The sequence below is a fragment of the Mya arenaria genome, chromosome 8 (genome assembly GCF_026914265.1).
Source record: "Mya arenaria isolate MELC-2E11 chromosome 8, ASM2691426v1".
Classification (NCBI taxonomy): domain Eukaryota; kingdom Metazoa; phylum Mollusca; class Bivalvia; order Myida; family Myidae; genus Mya; species Mya arenaria.
Genome location: NC_069129.1, coordinates 73,759,079 through 73,782,291, shown reverse-complemented (window position 1 = coordinate 73,782,291; position 23,213 = coordinate 73,759,079). Strand labels below are relative to the sequence as shown.

Here is a 23,213-nt window from a genome sequence, read left to right as displayed (position 1 = left end):
GTAATGAGGTCAACCGTCACAGTATTCAATGGGTTTTATTGCAACTTGTTATTTTAAACCACTGTTCGGGTGCGCCGAAGCAGTTATTTTTAACATAAAAATGAATTCAGTACACCGGCTGGCCTTCATATGACATCAATTGTGGGCGAGCTGAAGACATGTAGAGCAGTATATCCAGAGAATGATACGCCTCGGGTACAAGGGCGAGCTGAAGACATGTAGAGCAGTATATCCAGAGAATGATACGCCTCGGGTACAAGGGCGAGCTGAAGACATGTAGAGCAGTATATCCAGAGAATGATACGCCTCGGGTACAAGGGCGAGCTGAAGACATGTAGAGCAGTATATCCAGAGAATGATACGTCTCGGGTACAAGGGCGAGCTGAAGACATGTAGAGCAGTATATCCAGAGAATGATACGCCTCGGGTACAAGGGCGAGCTGAAGACATGTAGAGCAGTATATCCAGAGAATGATACGTCTCGGGTACAAGGGCGAGCTGAAGACATGTAGAGCAGTATATCCAGAGAATGATACGCCTCGGGTACAAGGGCGAGCTGAAGACATGTAGAGCAGTATATCCAGAGAATGATACGCCTCGGGTACAAGGGCGAGCTGAAGACATGTAGAGCAGTATATCCAGAGAATGATACGTCTCGGGTACAAGGGCGAGCTGAAGGCATGTAGAGCAGTATATCCAGAGAATGATACGCCTCGGGTACAAGGGCGAGCTGAAGACATGTAGAGCAGTATATCCAGAGAATGATACGTCTCGGGTACAATTAGGTTTTTATTTGTACTGACAGTAGTATCATGTTCCGACATTCAGTCACAAAAGAATAAAGAAAAACAATTTAAACTGGAGTTATCTACAGTAGGATCACACATCACGGCTTCCTTTCATGCTTAATTTTAAAAATCTGAATTAATGTTTAATACCTCAGCGTTATTTTCCATTGCCATTTTAAACTAAGTAGAACACAGATCTGGGAACTCTTGTATAATATAATAAGTGCAATGTATACATACGTTAAATACTAGTAACAAATTACACATTTTATAGATATATAGTGAGTATTTCATCAGTTAATACATTTAATAAAATGGTGCATTCAGAACTACATTCTAGTAAAACAACATTATACAACTATAAGCAGGTGAATCACCACCCATTTTCTATTGGTCTATGGGTTGAGGTTGAATGTAAAAACGAGTACTCAACTATGCTGATGGTACCCAACGGCTGTACATGATTCCGTCTACAATAGTACGACTGTTCATGGCGTGTCACACCGGCGATTGCGCATCATGTTTACTGCGAGTATATAGCAATTACAAAACTGCCAAACACATACCGTGCTCGTGAAGGGCGAAATAAGATGAACATTGCACCCATCCCGTACGTTACTCGTACGGGCATTTATATATACGCGTCTAAAATATTGTCCAAGGTTAATAAGTTGTCCTGAATGTAGGGTCATGGGGTTAATTAGATGTCCGGAATGTAGGGACTTGGAGCGATTTGGCACACCAGCTGGAGAAATGTCGTCACGTAATCTGGAACGAAGATTTGAACGTTTTACACACCAAACTAGCAAAACTGTAGCTCTCCATGTATGCCAATCGCGGCCGTCGTGGCGGATCAGTGGTCTATTGGTAAGACACTTGACTGATCAAAAAATCTAATATGACTAACAATCTTATAGGAACACTCGCCGAATGGGCCTTGCCCGAGTGCGGGTATAAATAAGCCTTACACACCACCATGCCCGTCACTCAGTTGGATAGACAAAAGTGCGCAGTGTTAGAAACTGTATAAAACAAACGGCAGATAAAACACAGTGCAACACATGATTTGGCATATTATAGGCTCATTCACATTATCCAAATTGTCTCAATATTACAAAAAAAAACTTGAGTAATTTCTTAACCTCATTTTACCACGTAAGATCATAGCATGATTTACACTCATGCTTGATGTCCTCTCCTTTATGGGTTACCAGTAGGAGGTTGTTGTGTTATTTGACATTAATTATTAAGGTCATTTTAGTAGGAGGACATCTCATTTTATGTTTGTTCTATTTCACAAGTACATGTTTTGCCTTAAAATACTTTTTTTAAAAAAATAATAAAAATCATAAAATATTGTTATCCTTATAACTTATGAGAGAATGAACTTGATATAATACGTCGCGTGTAATGATACGCCTTTTTGTGGTAAATTGAGTTGAGATTGAGACATGACTGAAGTACTTTTTGTGACACTGAAACCAAATGTTACAAAGGATCTCACCGAAGCACCCCCTGTCGATCTTGAAGACGACGAAGGGGAAGTAGAAGAGGAAGCCGCCAACAATAAAGATGGCGGCCCAGAGGAACTCGAGACGGGGGTCGTCGATGATGGGAGCGATCACAAGGTAGATGGAGATGAGGGTGAACACGATGGGGAACAGGATAAACACCTGGGTGGAAAGAACACAGCTCAGTCTAAATAAACAAGAACACCCACAAACCACTCATAAAAACATACTGTTCTTGAAAAAGCTAAGCCGAGAATTATTCAATATTCAATTCGGTAAAATGAAGCAAATCTGCCAAATTTTTAATTTTATGAACAACATTCATTTATTCGATGACGTCTTACAACTATATACTAGAGCGCAAGTCGTCGTTAAAAACTGTCCTATTTTAGGACACCCATTTGGTGATGAATGGTGTACGTTGAGCGGGTAATGTAAATACTGTTTTTGCTTATTCAAGGGTTATCGGTCCTGACCAAGATACTTTGCTCATACACATTATGACCAAATATCGTGATAATTGGACGAAGCTTCTAAAGAAAATGATCGGACAAAAACGATATTCGGTAATTTCTAGAGTGACACGAGCGATATGACTGGTTATCGAATTTGTCCAAGATATTATGAACATACACATTCTGACCAAATTTGGTGACGATTTAACAAAAACTTCTAATGTTATTGATCGGAAAACATACTGGACGCCGCCCGCCCGCAATGCCGCATGCCCGCCCACCTGCCAGTATGCAACTCTAATACGTTCCGTTAAATAAACGGGCGTATAAAAATCCAACTTAAAATGTTTTATCTTAATGTTTAAGAACTATCAGCAAAGATATCATTTACATTTAAGCTTTAAAAACACACAGAGGTTGAGCAGGTGTACCAACGATATGTCAGCCGTACATTACATTAAACAACAAAGACTCATTCGTTGATACCTTGATAGGCCTCTCGGCGTTTGGTTGCCGAATCCTGAGGATGACCACACAGGCCACTGTGAGCCCGTAGAAAAGCCAGGCGGCGAAGCTGAAGAAATCAACCAGAGACCCGATGTCGGCGGGAATCGTCATCAGGATAGCGATGATACCCTAGAAATTGTCGGAACATTTGAATACAGTGTTATCTGAATTGGTAGGACGTTCATTTGTTTTCGCTAATTTAGAGTTAGATTTATGTGTTGAAGTGTTGTTTTTTTATACAAATAAGTTTGTAGTAAAATCTAGCCTTCGAAATTGTGATTTTAAAATAAAATATGCTAAAATCGGCTCCTGATGAGTACCTGATTTTCATTTAATTTTGACCTCTATAAACTGAAAATGATCTGTTTGTCCTGGGTTCATGCAACTAACTTACTATTGTCGAGTATGGAGGATGGTTTTGATTGACTGTTCACGCCTGACAAATCTTAACCTTTATAGCCATTACGCATGACAACATTAACTATCATTTCTTGATCTTGATTGTGTTGAGTGTTATTGAGTTTGCGGTCGTTCTACTATACTCCTCAAAATAACAAGGACCACATTTTGTGAGAAGTATATCGTATATAGAGTCAAAGGCAATACAATACACGTCAATGACATTTGGCCATATATAGTGTCAAAGGCAATACAATACACGTCAATGACATTTGGCCATATATAGTGACAAAGGCAATACAATACACGTCAATGACATTTGGCCATATATAGTGTCAAAGGCAATACAATACACGTCAATGACATTTGGCCATATATAGTGACAAAGGCAATACAATACACGTCAATGACATTTGGCCATATATAGTGTCAAAGGCAATACAATACACGTCAATGACATTTGGCCATATATAGAGTCAAAGGCAATACAATACACGTCAATGACATTTGGCCATATATAGAGTCAAAGGCAATACAATACACGTCAATGACATTTGGCCGTATATAGAGAGTCAAAGGCAATACAATACACGTCAATGACATTTGGCCATATATAGAGAGTCAAAGGCAATACAATACACGTCAATGACATTTGGCCATATAGAGAGTCAAAGGCAATACAATACACGTCAATGACATTTGGCCATATATGGAGTCAAAGGCAATACAATACACGTCAATGACATTTGGCCATATATGGAGTCAAAGGCAATACAATACACGTCAATGATATTTGGCCATATATGGAGTCAAAGGCAATACAATACAATACACGTCAATGACATTTGGCCATATATGGAGTCAAAGGCAATACAATACACGTCAATGACATTTGGCCATATAGAGAGTCAAAGGCAATACAATACACGTCAATGACATTCGGCCATATATAGAGTCAAAGGCAATACAATACACGACAATGACATTCGGCCATATATAGAGTCAAAGGCAATACAATACACGGCAATGACATTCGGCCATATATAGAGTCAAAGGCAATACAATACACGGCAATGATAGTTATTGTTAGCCCGGCCAAGTAGGCGAAGAATGGCTTAAGCATTTTTGAAAGATCGAAAGGTCCAGAAGGATCATATACGGAGGTTTTTGCATATTAAATCGCTCAAAAGCATTTTATCAAAATACCATATATGTATTAAACTGCACTATATGTGCAATTACTTTCGTAGGAGATTGCTAGGAAACATTAAAACAGTATATTCTGTTTCTGGTTTCTCTCCAAGATACACATTTACTTTATAATTAACCACACCCACGTGACTGAAATCATTTGAAAATGATTGGTCTCTTAACATTTGGCTGTTAAATGAGGTCAATATTTTAAATTTAAATCGTTTGCGAATGCTATGAAGAGCCTTGTATTGTCCAAATTAACTTAATGAAACAAATAACTTTGACCTAGACCTATTGAAATACATTCGATTTTTCTATGTAGTCCTTCACTTATTTTGATGAGAATATATGAATTGCAATGCATGATAGAGTTGTGCTCCTGGTCTGATACGCTTGACTTGATGAAAAATGGAATATGGGTTTTTATATAAAAATGACCTACATTATAGCTATCTAGCTATCATACGGTATTACCACTGATGCTAATGACTAATGTTTAAAACTTTCCTGACCTCGGTATTTAATCTATTTACATGTAAAAGGTGAGGGTGGCAAAAACGGTTTTAAGTGGTAGCCCACAAAGGAGCTGTTGGTACCTTTTGACGTTCAATAGTTTATCAAACCAGTCGCAGTCCGTACTAATGTGTACATTTTACGCCCACTCTGCACGTACCGTAAGGGCAATGGAGGGCAGCGGCGTGTAGAGGGTCGCGTGCACGTAAGAAAGCACTTCCGGTAGATGGCCTTCACGCGCAGCCGCGTACACCATCCTAGAAAGTACGTAAACGGGGATTTTTCTTATATGAAATCAAAACTGTCTCTATTTCCATTTTCTAACCAATACTATTATGTGTGAAGGTGTTTTTAATTGTTTAGTGGTTTGATTGGTTGATTTGGAACTAGAAAAAAACACTTGCCGTTGGTTGTATTTATGTATGATCTTATTACTTTCAGGCAAACATATAAAACACCCTGCAACATTGCAGGGGCGGTTCCAGGTTTTGACGTTAGAGGGGTCGTATCTTAAGGGCGTATACGTTTGACTTGCGCCCCTCCATCCGAACCGAAATTAATTTGGTTTAAAGTGTTGACAAGGCGTTGGGAATAATACCCCAATATTTTACAATTTATAGTCCGAAATGGTGCCCTTTGAGCGTATTTTATTCCTTTTTCAACAATATGATAATAAAATAATAAAAAGTTAATTCGGACAATTTAAAAGGGGACACGCGCCGGGTGCGCCCCCTCTTTAGACCCGTCAGTGCATTGCAACTTTAATACTCCGCATATAATACACTCGAAGCCTCTGACATTTATTTAACTTTTCATAAAATATTTGCGCGGCAAACCAACCTCCCAGAAGAGTAGAGTAATCCATTAGCCGCGCCAAACGTGGAGAACATGACTGCAATGGGCATGATGACGTAGGCGCTCCCCAACATCTCCTTACCCCAGTCCTGCAATTTGATCAAACATCAAGGAGTTTAGTGAACACTTAATGGTATTGAAATAATAGATTCTTTTCCTGGAATTCGTCATGGAAACATTTCAAAAGGCATCTAATGCATATTATCGTATTTCCGATGCCATTGCATTATGAGATAGAGGCTGCCAAAAAAGCACGTACTTATAAAGTGATTTATGTGCATAGCAAAACCTGTACAGTCTGGGTACAGTGTACAGAATTCTGATGTAATGCATATCAATGTTTTGTCCCACCGGGTCGGGAAAATGTCAAAATCACTATGGGTCGAAGTCTATTTCACATATAAAATTAAATAAACATAAGGTCAACTTTATTTCCTACGTGGTGGTCTCACCAGGCTTTTCGAAATCCCAGCTGTCGGGAATCATACACTGTCTAAATTTCCCGTTTATTTCCACCTCCCCCTTTTGGGAAAACATTGATAACTGAAGTGTTATACCGAGGCGTAGCATTACAGTATGTATGGACACTGACCACGGCGACAGCGGATGAGTCTAGCAGCCCCTGTGGTGAGAGGACGACGATGTAGGAGATGTTGGTCAAGATGTAGACGATCGTCACCAGGGGAACACCGATATAGTTCGACCATGGCAAGTTTCTGGAATAATACAATAGGAAAACATTAGAATACTTGGTTTTGATACATGATGTTCATAGGTTGAGTCCAGTTCACAGCATGTTCAACTTGTGTTTACTTGCGGACTTGGATTTATGCAGAATACATAGATTAGCATGACAGAAGGGAAGTCAATTTATAATACAAGATATATACGCGCAAAAATATAATATTATCAAGGAATGCTATTATACAACTGTTGCAGCTAGTAGATTAACACCTGACATGGTTACCTGTTTGGATTTTTAATTTCCTCCGTCAAGAAATTCAGCGTGTTCCTGCAACAAATGAGGTACTATATATCGAAGTTTAAAAACTACTACAAGCAGTATCTTTAAGTGTACGAATTTAAGTATACATGTATGACTGATTTAATCTTTGATTGTTCATGGCTACTGCTATGTCTACATTTGTGTCATAATTTATGACAAGTACTGTTCGTTGAAGACCCACAGTGGTTCGGAGCACTAAACAGCATTGGATAATAATGATACCAAGTCGTTCTGTCTTCTACAATGTAATTCAGGAAGCACACAATGCATACCATCCATCGTATGCCCACATAGCGTCGTAGAACGAGAGAGCGATCTTGGATGGGGAGTTGGTGGAACCTTTGAAGCCGTCTCTTAGGTGGGTCGTCCCGTCTGTGGGGTTAGAGAGATAGGATAATACAGGGGAAAGTATTTATACAGGTTTACTGGAAAATATTCACTGTATAATTCTGTGAACACCGTTGGAAAAAGTGAAAGTAAGGCGACGAAGGCGTTCTTTTCTTTTATTTCTTTCCAATGAACATATATTATTAGCTGTTCATTCTTCATGTTGAATTTATTTCATAAATTGGAGTTGCATTTCAGGTCAATATGTTAGGCTTTAGTTTAGCCAAAAATCGAAAACGTTCAATTCATTCAACGACTCGTTTGATGTCCACTTTTGTTCCCCGTAAAATGATCTCATATTTACCTTGTCCGAGCTTGACGAAGCCCCCGATGATAATGATGGCGATGGCGACGAGCTTGGCGATGGTGAAGAACACCTGGACATACGCGGCCCAGGACGTGTCGTAACTGTTGATGATGCATAGCGTCACTGAAGTCATAGACACGAAAGGGATCTTAAAACAGAGCTTTGATCAGGGAGGCTGTGTTCGACTCGAGCAGACGTTTGGTGGAATCGGATTTCACATACAATAGGGTCATTTACACAGTTAATCATACTGGACTTTGCCCGAATCACTTATAATCGCATCTTTTTAAATGGAAACATCTCTTTCTTGAAATACTCTGAAGTCACGTATAAGCAGATATTTCAGCTTAATGTCTATTTTTTTAACAGAACCACTTACCTATAGCAAGGCATGCGATGATTTTCTCTGGCGGCGCGGGTGACCCACAATACTCGAAGAAAGTAACCATGTAGGACGCAAACGTCAAACAGATGATTGCCACACCCGACGGCTGGAAATAGTACAAGAAATTGGCCATATTGACGTTAAAAAGACTGTTCAAGCTATTTTAACTTTAAAGCTCAGGGTTCCTTGAATATCAATATTGGCGTCCATTAGACTTGGACATCGCCCTTTAAAGACATATTACTCAGTATCATATATAGCATTTAACATCGTAATGTAACAAGTGTAATTCAATGTATACAGGGCCTACAATATCAAAAGGACTTTTTCTTAGATGATTCGGAAATGCACTTTTAATTAGGTGATACTTGCGTCCCTAAGAAACTTGACTTTGTAATAAAGTTTGAATACACTGTGACAATACAGTTTGTTTAGCTGCATCCCTGGCAGACGACTTTCTACCCACCTGCAGTACGATGGTGCGTGTCCAGCTGTACATGTAGGCGATAAAGGGAAACATGCCGTCATACAGGTACGCATATTCGCCGCCAGACCGGGGGATCATGGTGCCTAATTCCGCATACGACAGGGCACCTGCAAGTTATATTATGATTATCAAACGACCAGTTATTTCACCGGTATATGTTCTACAATGCGTCATACAGACACGCGTTCCCCCACCAGACCGGGGATCATGGTACCCTGTCCCGCATACGACAAGTCACCTGCAAATAAACTTGTGTTACCTATATCTCCCCACCAGACCGGGGATCATGGTACCCTGTCCCGCATACGACAAGTCACCTGCAAATAAACTTGTGTTACCTATATTTTAAATCTATATTTTACCGGTACATTTTCTACATGCCCTCATACATGTAAGCCAGACTGGGGATCATGTACCATTCTCCGCGTATGACAGGGCATGCACAAGTCAAAGTGTGTTAATATCATTAAATCATGTGCACATGCACTGTCGTATCTATTTACACAAACGACAGTGAATTGTACCCGAGTTTTCCGGCCGTCTATAGCTGGCACCGGGGCATCGTTGTAGACACATCACTGGTGTCACAATCAGTGTAGCTGCCATTTGATGCCACCATCAAGTGTAAGGTTTACATGAGATAAAATGATAAAAAGTACGGTCATTTTTAAATCGGTGTACACAGTGTGTGTATACCACGTGATAAATTGCGTCATAAATGCTATGTCGGAAGGCAATATTTTGATTTGAAAAAAGACTTTAAACAAAGATAACTTCACTATTTCTTCACCATTTTAAATAAAACATAGTGAAGTCTACGCCGCTTACGGAGCCCCACCTTCGGTGTTTTACCAGAGCTTGATTGAGCGATTCGTTTCTTAAAACACTTCGACAAACCTTTTCACAATACGGCCGTCTGACGGAGCACTGTCAAAACATTATTTTGGATACAGGTTTGTCGAAGTGTTTGATGAAACTACTGATCTCATCAAATTTAGGAAATAAAACAAATGCGGGGATCTTTAAGCGGCATAGACTGCCCTTTGTTTCATTTAAAAAGGTGTTGTAAATGAAAAGTTATTTTTGATTTGAATCTTCATTTTAAGCAATTTTTTGCCTTCCGACGTAGCATATATGACGTAATTTATCACGTGGTATACACACACTGGTACATGTACTGTTTTACAATGCAAAAACTGTGTCAAGAAAAAGAGCAAAACTTTTGTTATTTCGAAATCGAAAGCATCGATAAAACCTTGTTGTACACACACTGGCAGTACATTCATGGTAAACCTTACCAAGTAACGAGATCGCCCCGCTGGCGGCCCATACCACCAGACTTAGACCTACGGAGCCAGTCTCTGAGAGAACGCCCGTCGGTGAAATGAAAATACCAGACCCTGAAAGGAAAATAGTATCACAAACTGAAAAAGGGTATGCATCTTATTTAGCGACTAATATTTGCACACTACTAGATATGCTGTTACATCGTATTCTAAAATAAATTTTAATTTCATGTTTGTGGTAGTGTTTAAGATTGAAGTTGAAGGCCACTTTCATAGTTGAATTAACAGCTTGGGTTGTGGGTGCAGTAAATAGTAGATAAATATAAACCAGACTGGGATATATACGCGCCGGGTATTCGCACAATGAAGTTGCTGTACCGTGTCAATATTTGCAAAGTATCTAGTTTAGAGATTATGTTTTCTGTAGACAAGACAGTGAATGGAATTTTGAATGCTACATACGAAGTAAATAAACCCGAGTCTACTACTGAATTGAACTATGACAATGGCTTTAGAAATAGAATAAAATATAGGTTAAGTTAGCCCATAATATATTTGATACCATAGGTGCATCGCGTTACCATATACCAATGAACCTTGGCGTTACCATATACCAATTAACCTTGGCGTTACCATATACCAATTAACCTTGGCGTTACCATATACCAATGAACCTTGGCGTTACCATATAGCAGTGAACCTTGGCGTTACCATATACCAGTGAACCTTGGCGTTACCATATACCAATGAACCTTGGCGTTACCATATACCAATGAACCTTGGCGTTACCATATACCGATGAACCTTAGACGATTCCAATTTCAAGCACTATTTGTAAGAGTTGGTCTCGCCTATAAGGTTTAATGGTAACACAGACATGTAACATTAGACGTACCTATGATACTGCCGATGATGAAGGAGACGCCGCTGACCAGGCCGACGTTACGCTTGAGCTTGAGGACGTCACGTCGGGGCTCGATGTCAAACTCCAGCTCCACATTTGTGTTTGTGTTCCGCTTCCGGAAATCCACAGAGTCTAGGAAAGACAGTTCACAAACTTTTATTTTTTGGAAAATTGAACATATGTATATTTTTTCCGATGATTCATTCATGTCAAATTATATAAGTTTGCTTTAACCAACAAATATTCTAGTTTTATACTGACGTCCGAAATTTGTAAAATATAATATGTTTTATATGGCGACACAATGGACATCGGAATATACTCATAGCTGCATTGGTGTAAATATTAATGTGCCATAGCTGTCGATTCCTAACTTAGACCAGCATATAGGGAGGGTTTGCAACTGGGCTTCTCCGGGGGTAATACCATGTACATTGTTTCCACAGTCCATATTTAGTGATGAACACGTATCTAAACTGTTATACACGATCTTGTTCTTGTTCTTAAACTTGTTCAAGCCAAATAACATGGATGTAATCATATATATCCAAAAAAGCATCTGACCAGGAAGTCTTGCTTGGCAACTCCGTATAACCGGGTGTTTCGGTGGTGAAGTTTTATTTATAATTATGTAAAGTAGTACGCTGAATGCACCCACAATACCTGGCAAGTCTCCATATATCAGTGTGTTATAGATAGTGGCCGTTTATATTAAGCATAATTGATTTCGTTGACAGTGAGTAATATGAATGATTGAATTATATAATCAATAATACAGTAAGTAGATTTGTATATTAATCAGAATACACCATTATGCTTGTATACGAAGAAATGTGAATCATCATGTATCCACACCTTTTTTGCCATTCCTCAATATGGCAACTTTTACAATATACGTCACGGTTATGAGCACTTTGTATTGCACAAATCATTGTTATTGCTTTATTGAATGTAAGTTACATTATATCGAGCTGTGCTTAACTACTGTTTCATATGCATTGATTTATCTTTGCAACTTTAAATATATCTAGTAAGCTTTGTATAACTTTTTAAATGTGGAAGCTGGAAAGTCGGTTCAAAAGTTTATGTTCTATTACATTATCTTATCTTATCTTATCTTATCTTATCTTATCTTTTGTTGTTTTATCTTACGGAATTTGTTGCAAATCTGATAATGTTAAACTTCATTATATAAGTAAGTTAGTAAGTAAAATGTTTATTTTTGTGACTTGAGTATATTCGAGTACAAATTCTTAGAATAAAAACAACAACAAGCGGAAAACACCCGCCCCATGGGCCTATAAGTCACCAATCATAAAGTTTACAATAATTCAGATTAAAGGTGCATACTAATATACAGACATATATAGATTTTAAAAATCACAAATTAGGTATGTATAACAATAGCTGGATAAAAGGAGTTGCCAATTCAGTGTTATAACATAATACTTGTTTATCATGAGTCATAAGTATTTTTTTGGTGTTTTAAAAAAAAAATCTGTATGTACATAGTATTTTGATAAAAAGGCTACTAGAAAATAAGCCAGTCTACGTGGATACATTCACATAAACATTAGCAATCGAGACATTGTGATACATAGACGTAGTACATCACACAGTCAGTTTGAAAAAACAATAACAACAACATCAATCTGTTCTGAGAAAGGTACAGGACCGGTCATAGTCGAAATAAAAGAAAAGTATGAATGCTTTTAACACAAAAGTTTCTATTTTGCATCAAATCAATGAAAATAAAGTAGTTAAGATATTATTTGATGAGTAAGTTCCTTAATTTAAGAAAATGGCTGAATTTAGGATTTTAAGATTTTAATGAATACTGGCCCAAATTATTAACATTATTAACATTTTGAATACCTCCAAAGTATTCACGCATAGTTATAATAAACAATCAGCTACCTTTATATGCACGGTCATACAATTATGCTGCTGTATTGTTAACGTTATTGATATATAAATTATTCTTAAATAACGACGTGGATACAGGTAAATATCTACCAAAACTAGTTAACATTGCATGTAGCTATGATTAATTAGATGTTACGTTTATGTGAATATTTGAAATTTATAAATAATGACAACTCACCTGCCATCCTTGTAAATCACGTTCACTTAAACTAATTTGTAGGAAACAAAATGGATCCAATTACATCCTTTTGCGAACACAGTTTTCCATGAATGAACAAATGAAAACAAAGTTTTTACCACCCCAAACTTTCGCGCATAACTAAACAATTCACTTCTTCATGGGCTTTGGTTTTAAATATGAAACAATCCAACTGGTCACACGTTTGTCTTCAAATGAGAAGGAAGCCAATAATCGTTGTAGTTTGAAGTAATTAATTCTTTATCATAACTCTGTTCTGTATTGTATACTTAACTATCATGAAAGCAGAGTAGAAAGTCGCATCAAATAGTCTGATTTGACATTACACAAAACCAATTTAAGGTTCCCCTCATTTATTACACTTAAACTTCATTTCATTTAAAAGTATCTACCTTAGGAATACACTGAAACTTAAGCGTCCTTTAAATTGCAAGCCGCAAATAAATAACGCGTTTCAAACTAGTGGATGTATTGAAAGAACCGCAAATGAGGTTGCACTCTGTGACAAACCATTGAAGCGCGAAAGATCCATTCAGTCGACTCGGTTTACAGTTTTATGACTACAAACTTATGGGTGACATGACCTGACATGCTGGTTTAAATATTCACCAATTAACTGAAATGTTCTACACCCGTTAATAGAAGGATATGTTTTAATATAAATATCCGCACCGATGGAAATGTACATGTATATGGGGTCGGCTGATTGACAACAGCAACACTGGCTATGCAGCAACAACCTGCAAGGACATTGTCACCAACACTTGCTATGTAGCATTAACCATCCAGATCACTGTCGCAATCTGCCAGGTCATTGTCACGAACCCTTGCTCAGCAACGTCAACCTGCCAAGCCATTATCAACAATAGTTGCAGCGTCAACCTGTCTGATCATTGTTACCAACATTTCCTTGCAGCATCAACATGTCATTTCGTTGTCACCAACACGTCCATGCAGTATCAACCTGCCAGGTCATTGTCAACAACATTTACTATGAATAATTAACCTGCAAGGCTATTGTCACGAACACTTGCTATGGAGCGTCATTCTGCCAGATCATTTTCACCAATACTTGCTTTGGAGCCTTAACCTGCTAGTTCATTGCCAGCAATACCTGTTATGTAGCGTCCACTTACCTGGTCATTGTCACCAACACATACTATAAATAATCAATGGGCCAGGAAATTATCACAAACACTTGTTATGCAGCAGCAACCTGCCAGGCCATTGTCACTAGCACTTGCTATGGAGAGTCAATCTGCCAGGTCAATGTCTCCAATACTTATTTTGCAACATCATCCTGCCAGGCCATAGCCATCAGCACTTGCTATGCAGCGTCATCCTGCCAGGTCATTGTCACCAACATGTGTATTGTCTTCACTATGAAGAATCAATCCGCTAAGTGCTTAACACAAACACGTGCTTTGCAGCATCAACCTGCCTAGCCATTGTCACCAACACTTGCTATGGAGCGTCAATCTGCCATGTAAGTGTCACCAGCACTTGCTATGGAGCATCAAGCTGCCAGATCATTGACACCAGCTCATCTCATGCTATGCAGCATCAACCAGGCAAATCATTGTTTCGAACACGTCCATGCAGTATCATTCTACCAGGTCATCAACAGCATTTCTATAGAGAATCAACCTGCAAGGTCTTTGTCACTTGCTATGCAGCGTCAGGTCATTGTCAGCAACACTTGCTATGCAGCGTCAACCTGTCAGGTCATTGTCAGCAACACTTGCTATGCAGCGTCAACCTGTCAGGTCATTGTCAGCAACAATTGCTATGCAGCGTCCACCTGTCAGGTCATTGTCACTCAACACTTGCTATGCAGCGTCAACCTGTCAGGTCATTGTCACCTACACTTGCTATGCAGCGTCAACCTGTCAGGTCATTGTCAGCAACACTTGCTATGCAGCGTCAACCTGTCAGGTCATTGTCAGCAACACTTGCTATGCAGCGTCAACCTGTCAGGTCATTGTCAGCAACACTTGCTATGCAGCGTCAGCCTGTCAGGTCATTGTCAGCAACACTTGCTATGCAGCATCAACCTGTCAGGTCATTGTCACACAACACTTGCTATGCAGCGTCAACCTGTCAGGTCATTGTCACCAACACTTGCTATGCAGCGTCAACCTGTCAGGTCATTGTCACCAACACTTGCTATGCAGCGTCAACCTGTCAGGTCATTGTCACCAACACTTGCTATGCAGCGTCAACCTGTCAGGTCATTGTCACCAACACTTGCTATGCAGCGTCATTCTGTCAGGTCATTGTCACCAACACTTGCTATGCAGCGTCATTCTGCCAGGTCATGAACGGTATGGAATGAAGTGACAACCTGGCTGATCATTGTCACGAACAATTGCAAGGAAGTGCCAACCTGGCTGACCGTTGTCACGAACACTTGCAATGAAGTGTCAACCTGTCAGGTCATTGTCACACAACACTTGCTATGAAGTGTCAACCTGGCTGATAATTGTCACGAACACTTGCAATTGATTGTCAAGTTTTCAGGTCATTGTCACCAATACGTGCAATGAAGTGTCAACCTGGCTGATTATTGTCACAAATACTTGCAATGAAATGTCAACCTGCCAGGTCGTTGTCACCATTTCTTGCAATATAGTGTCAACCTGTCATGTCATTGTCACCAATACTTGCAATAAAGTGTCAATCTGCCAGGTCATTGTTTCCAATACTTGCAATGAACTGTCAAGTTGTCAGGTCGTTGTCACCATTACTTGCAATATAGTGTCAACCTGTCAGGTCATTGTCACCAATACTTGCAATAAAGTGTCAATCTGCCAGGTCATTGTTTCCAATACTTGCAATGAACTGTCAAGTTGTCAGGTAATTGTCACCAACACTTGCAATAAAGTGTTAACCTGTCAGGTCATTGTCACCAACACTTGCTATGAAGTGTCAACCTGCCAGGTCATTGTCACCAACACTTGCAATAAAGTGTCAATCTGCCAGGTCATTGTCACCAACACTTGCTATGAAGTGTCAACCTGCCTGGTCATTGTCACCAACACTTGCTATGAAGTGTCAACCTGCCTGGACATTGTCACCAACACTTGCTATGAAGTGTCAACCTGCCTGGACATTGTCACCAACACTTGCTATGAAGTGTCAATCTGCCTGGTCATTGTCACCAACACTTGCACTAAAGTGTCAATCTGCCTGGTCATTGTCACCAACGCTTGCTATGGAGCGGTTACCTGTCAGCTCATAACCACCAACTCGTTTTACGATGCGATCACTTGCTTTGAAGAATCAATCTGTCAGGTCATTGTTACCAACCCTTGCTATATATTCCGCAGCTTGTGGATATATGAATTACACTCTGAAAATATTTCTGCTGTGTCCCACTTTATGGGATGATTTAATGTTAGGCAATACGATCTGTACTTAGACTAAACAGCCATTTAGATAACTTTCCATATGATCGAAATTGGACGAAAATATTTTAGAGGAATAATACATTCTTCCCTTTTTCTTGAAATTGGAATAATTTCTTCTTGTCTATATCGGTTCGTTTAAAGATTACCGTAACAAATCGAATGTGATACCAAACATAGACAGTAAGTATTCAAATAAATCTTGGCATTTAAAATCCCAAATATCCAGCTCCGCACTTCCTAATAATTGAGTCGTTTCTTTATATAATACTATTACTCTAAAAGAACTTGCATTTTAGTCATACTTACAAGAGCTAGTATAATATTCGACAAAGGTCAGCAACCAATGAGGTGGTTGTTGTCTGAGGCATAATTATAATGCATACATGAACAGGTATTGATGCCAATGAATTTGTCATGTCCCTTGGATGGTGCTTGACGACATCTTCAAAATGTGTAACAGTTTATACGAATATCTTTCAATAATGCTACTAAACTGTTTTAAACTAAACCATGGTGGAAATTAAAATATATTTTCATAGAATTAAGTTCCTTCTACACCGTTGTTAAAATAGTCACCCGTTTTCCATTGTTCATTTCTTGTTTATTTCATCTGCTTATGTGCCCTGTATTGCATGCCGGTTTTTGTAAAAATAAACAAGGTTATAAGTCATATCAAATTTTTATACGGTTTGAAGATTTTATTATTTTTTTACATTTTTTTTAAGAATTTAATTTAAACCTGATGTCAAAAATAACCTTGGCCCGACCGAAAATTAGCTTTGGTTGTTTATTTGGATGGGAGGACACGCAATACTTCTACTGTTCTCAAATAAACGAACGGAGACGTGCTCATGAATATGTTGGCGTTCACAGCTTCCAGTTATGTCTGTTGTAGACTGTCGGTCATATTAGAGGCACACCCAAAAACCCCAGCTTTTAGTTTAAGCACAATCTGATAGTTAAAAAATTAGCTTATTTGTCTCGTGCTTCTTACTGGCGCGAATTTGGTGGTCTTTGCCACTTGATGAACTTAAATCGAGTCACACTCTTAAAATTACGAATAAATGCAATGTTTCCAATGTCGATACAGGGCGACTTATATAAACATTGCGCCGTTATGGCTATCTACACAAATGGTGGAGATTGAAAAAAGAAAGAAAAATAAGCTGGGTGATTTTTACTACTCACGGCGAATGTAATGCAATACAACCCTCTAAGATATCGAAAGTGTGGGCTCAGTGGATGCTGATTCATTTTAAACAATTCGTTCATATCAGAAATAGCCCTAAAGGTTTTTGGTACATAACATTATATGTATACGGACTTATGCAAATATACTCCAAATGTCTGAAAGCAGAAAGTTTAGAGCTTTGGTATTTGGTACTAACCATAATTTAATGATGTTCAAATCATGTACTGTTTGACCCCGCTTCTTTCAGCCCTCTTGTGTACAGCAAAACACGCACTAGGAGTAAAACCAGTTGATCCGTATTCGTTCTTGCATGCCGTCTGCATATAAATGCACACAGAATTGACGGCGCGGTAAATTGGTTCTTGTTCTGTATGTTTTATTCAGTGTGTATATCATGTATATGCAACCTAGGTCTCACAGCGCAGTCTGCATTTTCTCTTCTATGCAAATACATGTAATACACATCACCAATGTACAACTGATACTGTCGATCGGTTTTGCCAAATAAGCTTAGTCATTTAAATCTGAAATGCATTTTCATCATACTTATGACTTATGTGTTTTGTATTAAAAACTAAAATAAGGAAGATGTTTTCAAGAAATACACACACATTATACTAGCATTTATTGACAGAAAATTACAAACATTATTAACTATATGACACAAAACACCAAGAATTACGTATTCTACACTTAGATGCTTAGATCTCACAAAGAATAACAATAATACGTATTTTTAATAGTTAACTAGACGACTGACAAACCACATTTCTATGAACCCTTTTTTGATAGTCATCATTTTTTTCGTAAATTGTTCGTAATCCTCCGTAGTGAAGTGAATAATTCAATGATGAATTAATTTTTATCGCGTTTGATATAGATTTCGGGCATACATCGTCATCGGTATTACACGAAACAAAGTACTGTTATGTTATTTTATGTTATATATATCATAAGGTCTAAATTTAAAAGTGTTTGTTTCTTCGACATATTTTATTGGTACATGTAAGAGTTCATAAAATGCCGAATGTTGCGGGTATTGTTATTTCCGTTGAATGTGCATACTATTAAATATTGTTCACTCTTGAATCGTTCATTCATAAGAATAGGACAGTTTATGTGTTTCCGTGATTAATATCTAGTATGCATACTATCAACTACCGACAGATTCTGGTACCCCCACACCTCAGCACCATAGACTATGGCCATATTAAGGGTTGGTAAATCCAGAGATTCAAACAAATTTATTCCGTATTCGGTACGTCTTACTTATTATGAACGATAACACGAGTGGAAGCTGCACATAATTGACAACTTCAGTTGATTACGATATCATTATCAAGATATATCAACTATACCGTATGGACGATGAACTTACTTTGATTTTATATATTGATATAGTATTACTCATACCGACCATTTTCAAAAGTCAACATTCTTGCTTCATTTTCTGAAGCAATCTCACAGTATTTTTAAGATATCACCACCAGTCAATATCGATTGTAAAGATTTTCGACCATTCTCAAAAACTACAGCGACATCAGCAAACATAAAATAAGCATACTATTTATATGTGTATTATCAGGAGTAATTAACCAAACATAAAAAGCAAAAGGAATTCTTGTTTCTCTGATTGAAAATACATGTCTTAGTCGAGAGTAATTGTTTCAAGTTGAAAACAAGACAATACATTAAGAGAGAATACAATCATCAGTTCAGCATGAAGTCAGCCATTGATTATCCAGACAGAAGTTTCTGCAAGAGGACGGATCAATAATGATTCTATAGTAGGCGAGGGTTCTCCATATCGGGACTTCATAGACCACTACTTCAGCATGGTTGGATCCAGGCTGATATCGACTTAGATGTTGAATAGTGAATATTTAATGACTATATTTTATTTTGTGTTTCCAAATTTGTCTTCTTGTTTGTTTATAACAGTGTGTGTGTTGGATTGTTTCTTTGGATATTCTTGAACGTTTAATTCGACGTATAAATGACTGTAAGTATTAACACAGAGAGAAGCTTGTAGCTTTAAGTACTTTGATGCTGACAGATGTCGGAATCGGTTCCAGGTTTTCAATTTCTTTTGATGTTTTTAAAAGTGCGTATTGAACCTATTTGTCATGGCTCATGTACTTTTAACCGGCTACAAGTATTTATTTTAAATACAAACTCACGACAAGCTTCCATGTTATTTAAGAACGTAAACCTTTGTTTTCCGATCGCAGACTTTCTGTTCTAAGGCTCTCTATCATTGGCTTACGGACACAAATTCATGCAGTACTGCATACATAAATAAATAATACCATGGACAGTAAACCTTATAATTCATTTATTGTCTAAATGTTTTATAGATTTGATCGAGTAACAAGGCCCGGTTTTGGGAGCTTTTTGCCCCGAAATATAAGGGACGGGAAACCAAAATTGCAAAGAAACGGAAAATAATGCATACACTGACTTTACTGACTGTCTATACCATTATTTGTAACTTCACATGGAACAACATTGAAAACTCAATTTAATATGCAAATTTGTACATAAAATCAGATCGTCACACAGCTTGTATTACAGGCGGTTAAATACTGTTTCCAGAGCAGTTCAGTTAAGCATATTCGTATTCATATCAAATCAGTTCTCAGTAATAAGTGGTTCATAATTACTTGGCGGCTCTTTTACCTCCAAATTAATGTTCTCATGATTGAAGTTAATGATGGCATTATTATTATTATTATCATTTTAGGTTATTTTTTAATAAAAAATTCTATTTGTTTCTTCCTTTTTTAATGATTCTTTTGTCTTTGTTTCAGATGTCCTAGACTTGAGCATTTGACTTTGAAGTGACAACCGACTTCATCTTGCCTTCTATGTAATGAAACCCTGGACAGAGGGAGAGATATAGGGAGAAACCATCTTGTTTGAAATTTTCTACCAGTCATAATGCACGTGTAGTTGTAATTAAACGTCTTAAATACAATGTTGGCGTAGACTTTAAATGTGCTGTCGTGTTGCATAGTTCTGCAAATATGGCTTGTTCGGAGAAAGAACAGAGCGAATCGATTAATCTTGTTGCGGCGGACAATGCCAATCAATCCGAGAACGACGGAAAGTCCAAAGAAATAAATTGCAATGATTACGATTCGTTGAACAACCTAATTTTTCTCGAGAGTGATGCAGACTCATTTTATAATGACGGCAAAGTCGATGTTCGTTATTCGGACGAATATAAGACTCCCGGAAATCGTTCCAATGGTATATTATCATTACATGGAAGCAGACGATCTGTGTACCAGTCTGACGAGAATAGCAACAGCCTATCTTCAAGGCTGAGTTTCCAAAAAGAGTTAAGGAAACATCGTTTTATTGTGAATAAAGGTCTGCAGGAAGGGAGCCGTGACACGGAAACTAGTTTTAAAATGAACAGTAAGAAATCAATATGGCGAAGCTTCATTTCACTGTGCACTGGTTTAATGTTTGCTTTTATGTCTTTTATGCCCCTAAGGAACATTCAAACCAGTTTATACCCCATGAAACAGCTAGGTAATCTTTCCCTTGCCGCAATGTACATATCTTTTGCTGTCGGATGTCTTTTCTCGAATTGGATTACACAGAATGCTCGCCCAAAGGGAATCATTTTAATAGCCGTATTTGGTCACGTGGTGTATTGCGCCGCAAATGTTTACCCTTCTCTATACTCCTTACTTCCGGCGTCCTGCTTCTTCGGGTTTTTCCACGCACCTTTATGGACAACGCAAGAACTTATGATTGCCAGCTACGGCGCCAGTTACACCGCCATTTCACAAGTCCACATCGACAAAGCAGTGCACCAGTTTCAAAGCGTGTTTCTCGTATTTTGCCACGCTGCGCAAGTCCTTGGAAATCTCGTTGAGTCCGCAGTCTTACACTGCGGGGATACAGATCCACAACCAGTGAACATGACGATGTACATGTCACGTCTAGAGAACGATATATATGAGGGTATCGAAATTACAAATATTTCCCACGAGGTGTACTCTCCAAAGCAGTTAGTATGGATGGGACCTTTTGGCTACAAGCTCCAGCCTGACGTGGGTCTCACATCCGGTGATAAGCCAAACTTCGAAAACATTCTTAAATTTGTGTTCATTTCATTTGCGGTCATGGGAATGACAATTATATGCCTTTTCCTCAATAAACCGGATATCATTATTCACAAGAGAAAGACGTCACTTTGTGAAAAGCTCCGCAACGTCAGACGATTTATGACGACCGGGACGTTTTTCTCCCTCTTTCCGTTGATGCTTTTCAGTGGAATGCAGCAGGCTGTTGTCATTGGAAACGTTACCAAGGTAATCAAGATCGTTTAAATAATAATTGAAGGTGCCAACAAAAATGATAACGTTGTTTTAAGTAACTTCACATAACCCACAGCAGTTGTAAAATCAATAACAATTAACATCTAAACTTGCGTTTCTAAGTTGACAATTTTAAAATTGTGTTTATACATTGTATCTTAAATTTAAACCTAATGTGATAGTTACTGTATACCCATGTGTAAAAGATCGATCCGTGGCTGCCGATACTGTGCACCCAGGTTTGATTTCAGCTTCCGGTGTTATCGCTATAGAATCAGGCCACCCGGTCATAATTATTAAGAAAAAGTGGGTCCCTTTGATCGCGTCTATATAAAAGTGATCCCCTCCGAAAAGAAGTCACTAAATTCATATTGAAGTTTAAATACATAATTAAAGGTCAACAAGTGTTAGTGGCACAGCTGGTACCTCTGCTGCAGCTATTGCTGTTGATACCACTTCAACTACAACAATGAGTGATAATGATGATGTTGCTACCCATACTTTCACTGTTGTCGTTGCTGCTGCTACTGCTGGTGAGGCCACTTCTACAAGAAAAAAACAACAACAACATTAACAACAACATTAACAACATTTACAACAAAAACAACAACAACAACAACATTTATACTTCTATTATTTCTACTACTTCAATACATAAATAGAACGAATTTGCTCACATACATTCATGTTAAACTTTAAACTTGCTATACCAATATTTGTCTATTGTAATAAAGGTCAATAAGAGCTTATTAACTGTCTTTAAAATTGACATTGCTATCGATTTAAAGTTCTGTGCAAGCACCCAACGCCAATTGAAATCCTCGTAAACTAGTTCCCAGTAGTGAGATTAACCTGGAACTCAATAAATCTCATGTAAAATGTAATAGAATGCTAGTTTATGTACAAGTATTTTTTCTTAATATGAGTTTCCTTTTTTCTTTCTAATATACACAGTCTATGACAGAATGATATCATTTACTGTTTTGTACAGACAGGTTTCTAAAATTAACGTTATATAATATAATATAAGGCCTATGCTGCAATGTGTTGTGTGGCCTGCCTTTAAAAAGACTCTCTCATAGATTGACATTAAAATGCATTATCCATTTTTTATAATCACACGGAATTTAGAATATTTTATTTCAAATATTTGTTTATTTTGGCAAAG

The 23,213-nt window shown here is 38.1% G+C and overlaps 2 protein-coding genes across 4 annotated transcripts in view; one reads left to right on the top strand and one right to left on the bottom strand.

The window, feature by feature from the left end:
• Positions 1-16: 16 nt before the first annotated feature.
• On the bottom strand, positions 17-13,584 carry LOC128243878 (b(0,+)-type amino acid transporter 1-like). The gene is made up of 14 exons (XM_052961862.1): positions 13,089-13,584; positions 10,976-11,116; positions 10,093-10,194; positions 8,774-8,901; positions 8,302-8,413; positions 7,920-8,045; positions 7,501-7,600; positions 7,190-7,234; positions 6,815-6,938; positions 6,208-6,311; positions 5,528-5,624; positions 3,241-3,390; positions 2,293-2,461; positions 17-1,556 (listed from the first exon to the last, which is right to left on the bottom strand). Exons 1-14 carry the CDS (start codon positions 13,093-13,095, stop codon positions 1,489-1,491), a joined length of 1,473 nt encoding a protein of 490 aa, XP_052817822.1. The 5' UTR covers positions 13,096-13,584; the 3' UTR covers positions 17-1,488.
• The window catches only part of LOC128243877 (protein unc-93 homolog A-like), a 25,053-nt gene continuing 13,467 nt past the window's right edge, over positions 11,628-23,213 (top strand). The window contains exons 1-2 of one of the 3 annotated variants that reach the window (XM_052961861.1): positions 11,628-11,720; positions 20,522-22,039. In XM_052961861.1, coding sequence (XP_052817821.1) covers positions 20,738-22,039 — 1,302 coding nt within the window. In that variant the 5' untranslated portion in view covers positions 11,628-11,720; positions 20,522-20,737. Of the gene's footprint in view, positions 11,762-19,555; positions 19,714-20,521; positions 22,040-23,213 lie in introns of those variants that run through there. The other 2 variants (XM_052961859.1, XM_052961860.1) reach the window with 2 other exon arrangements.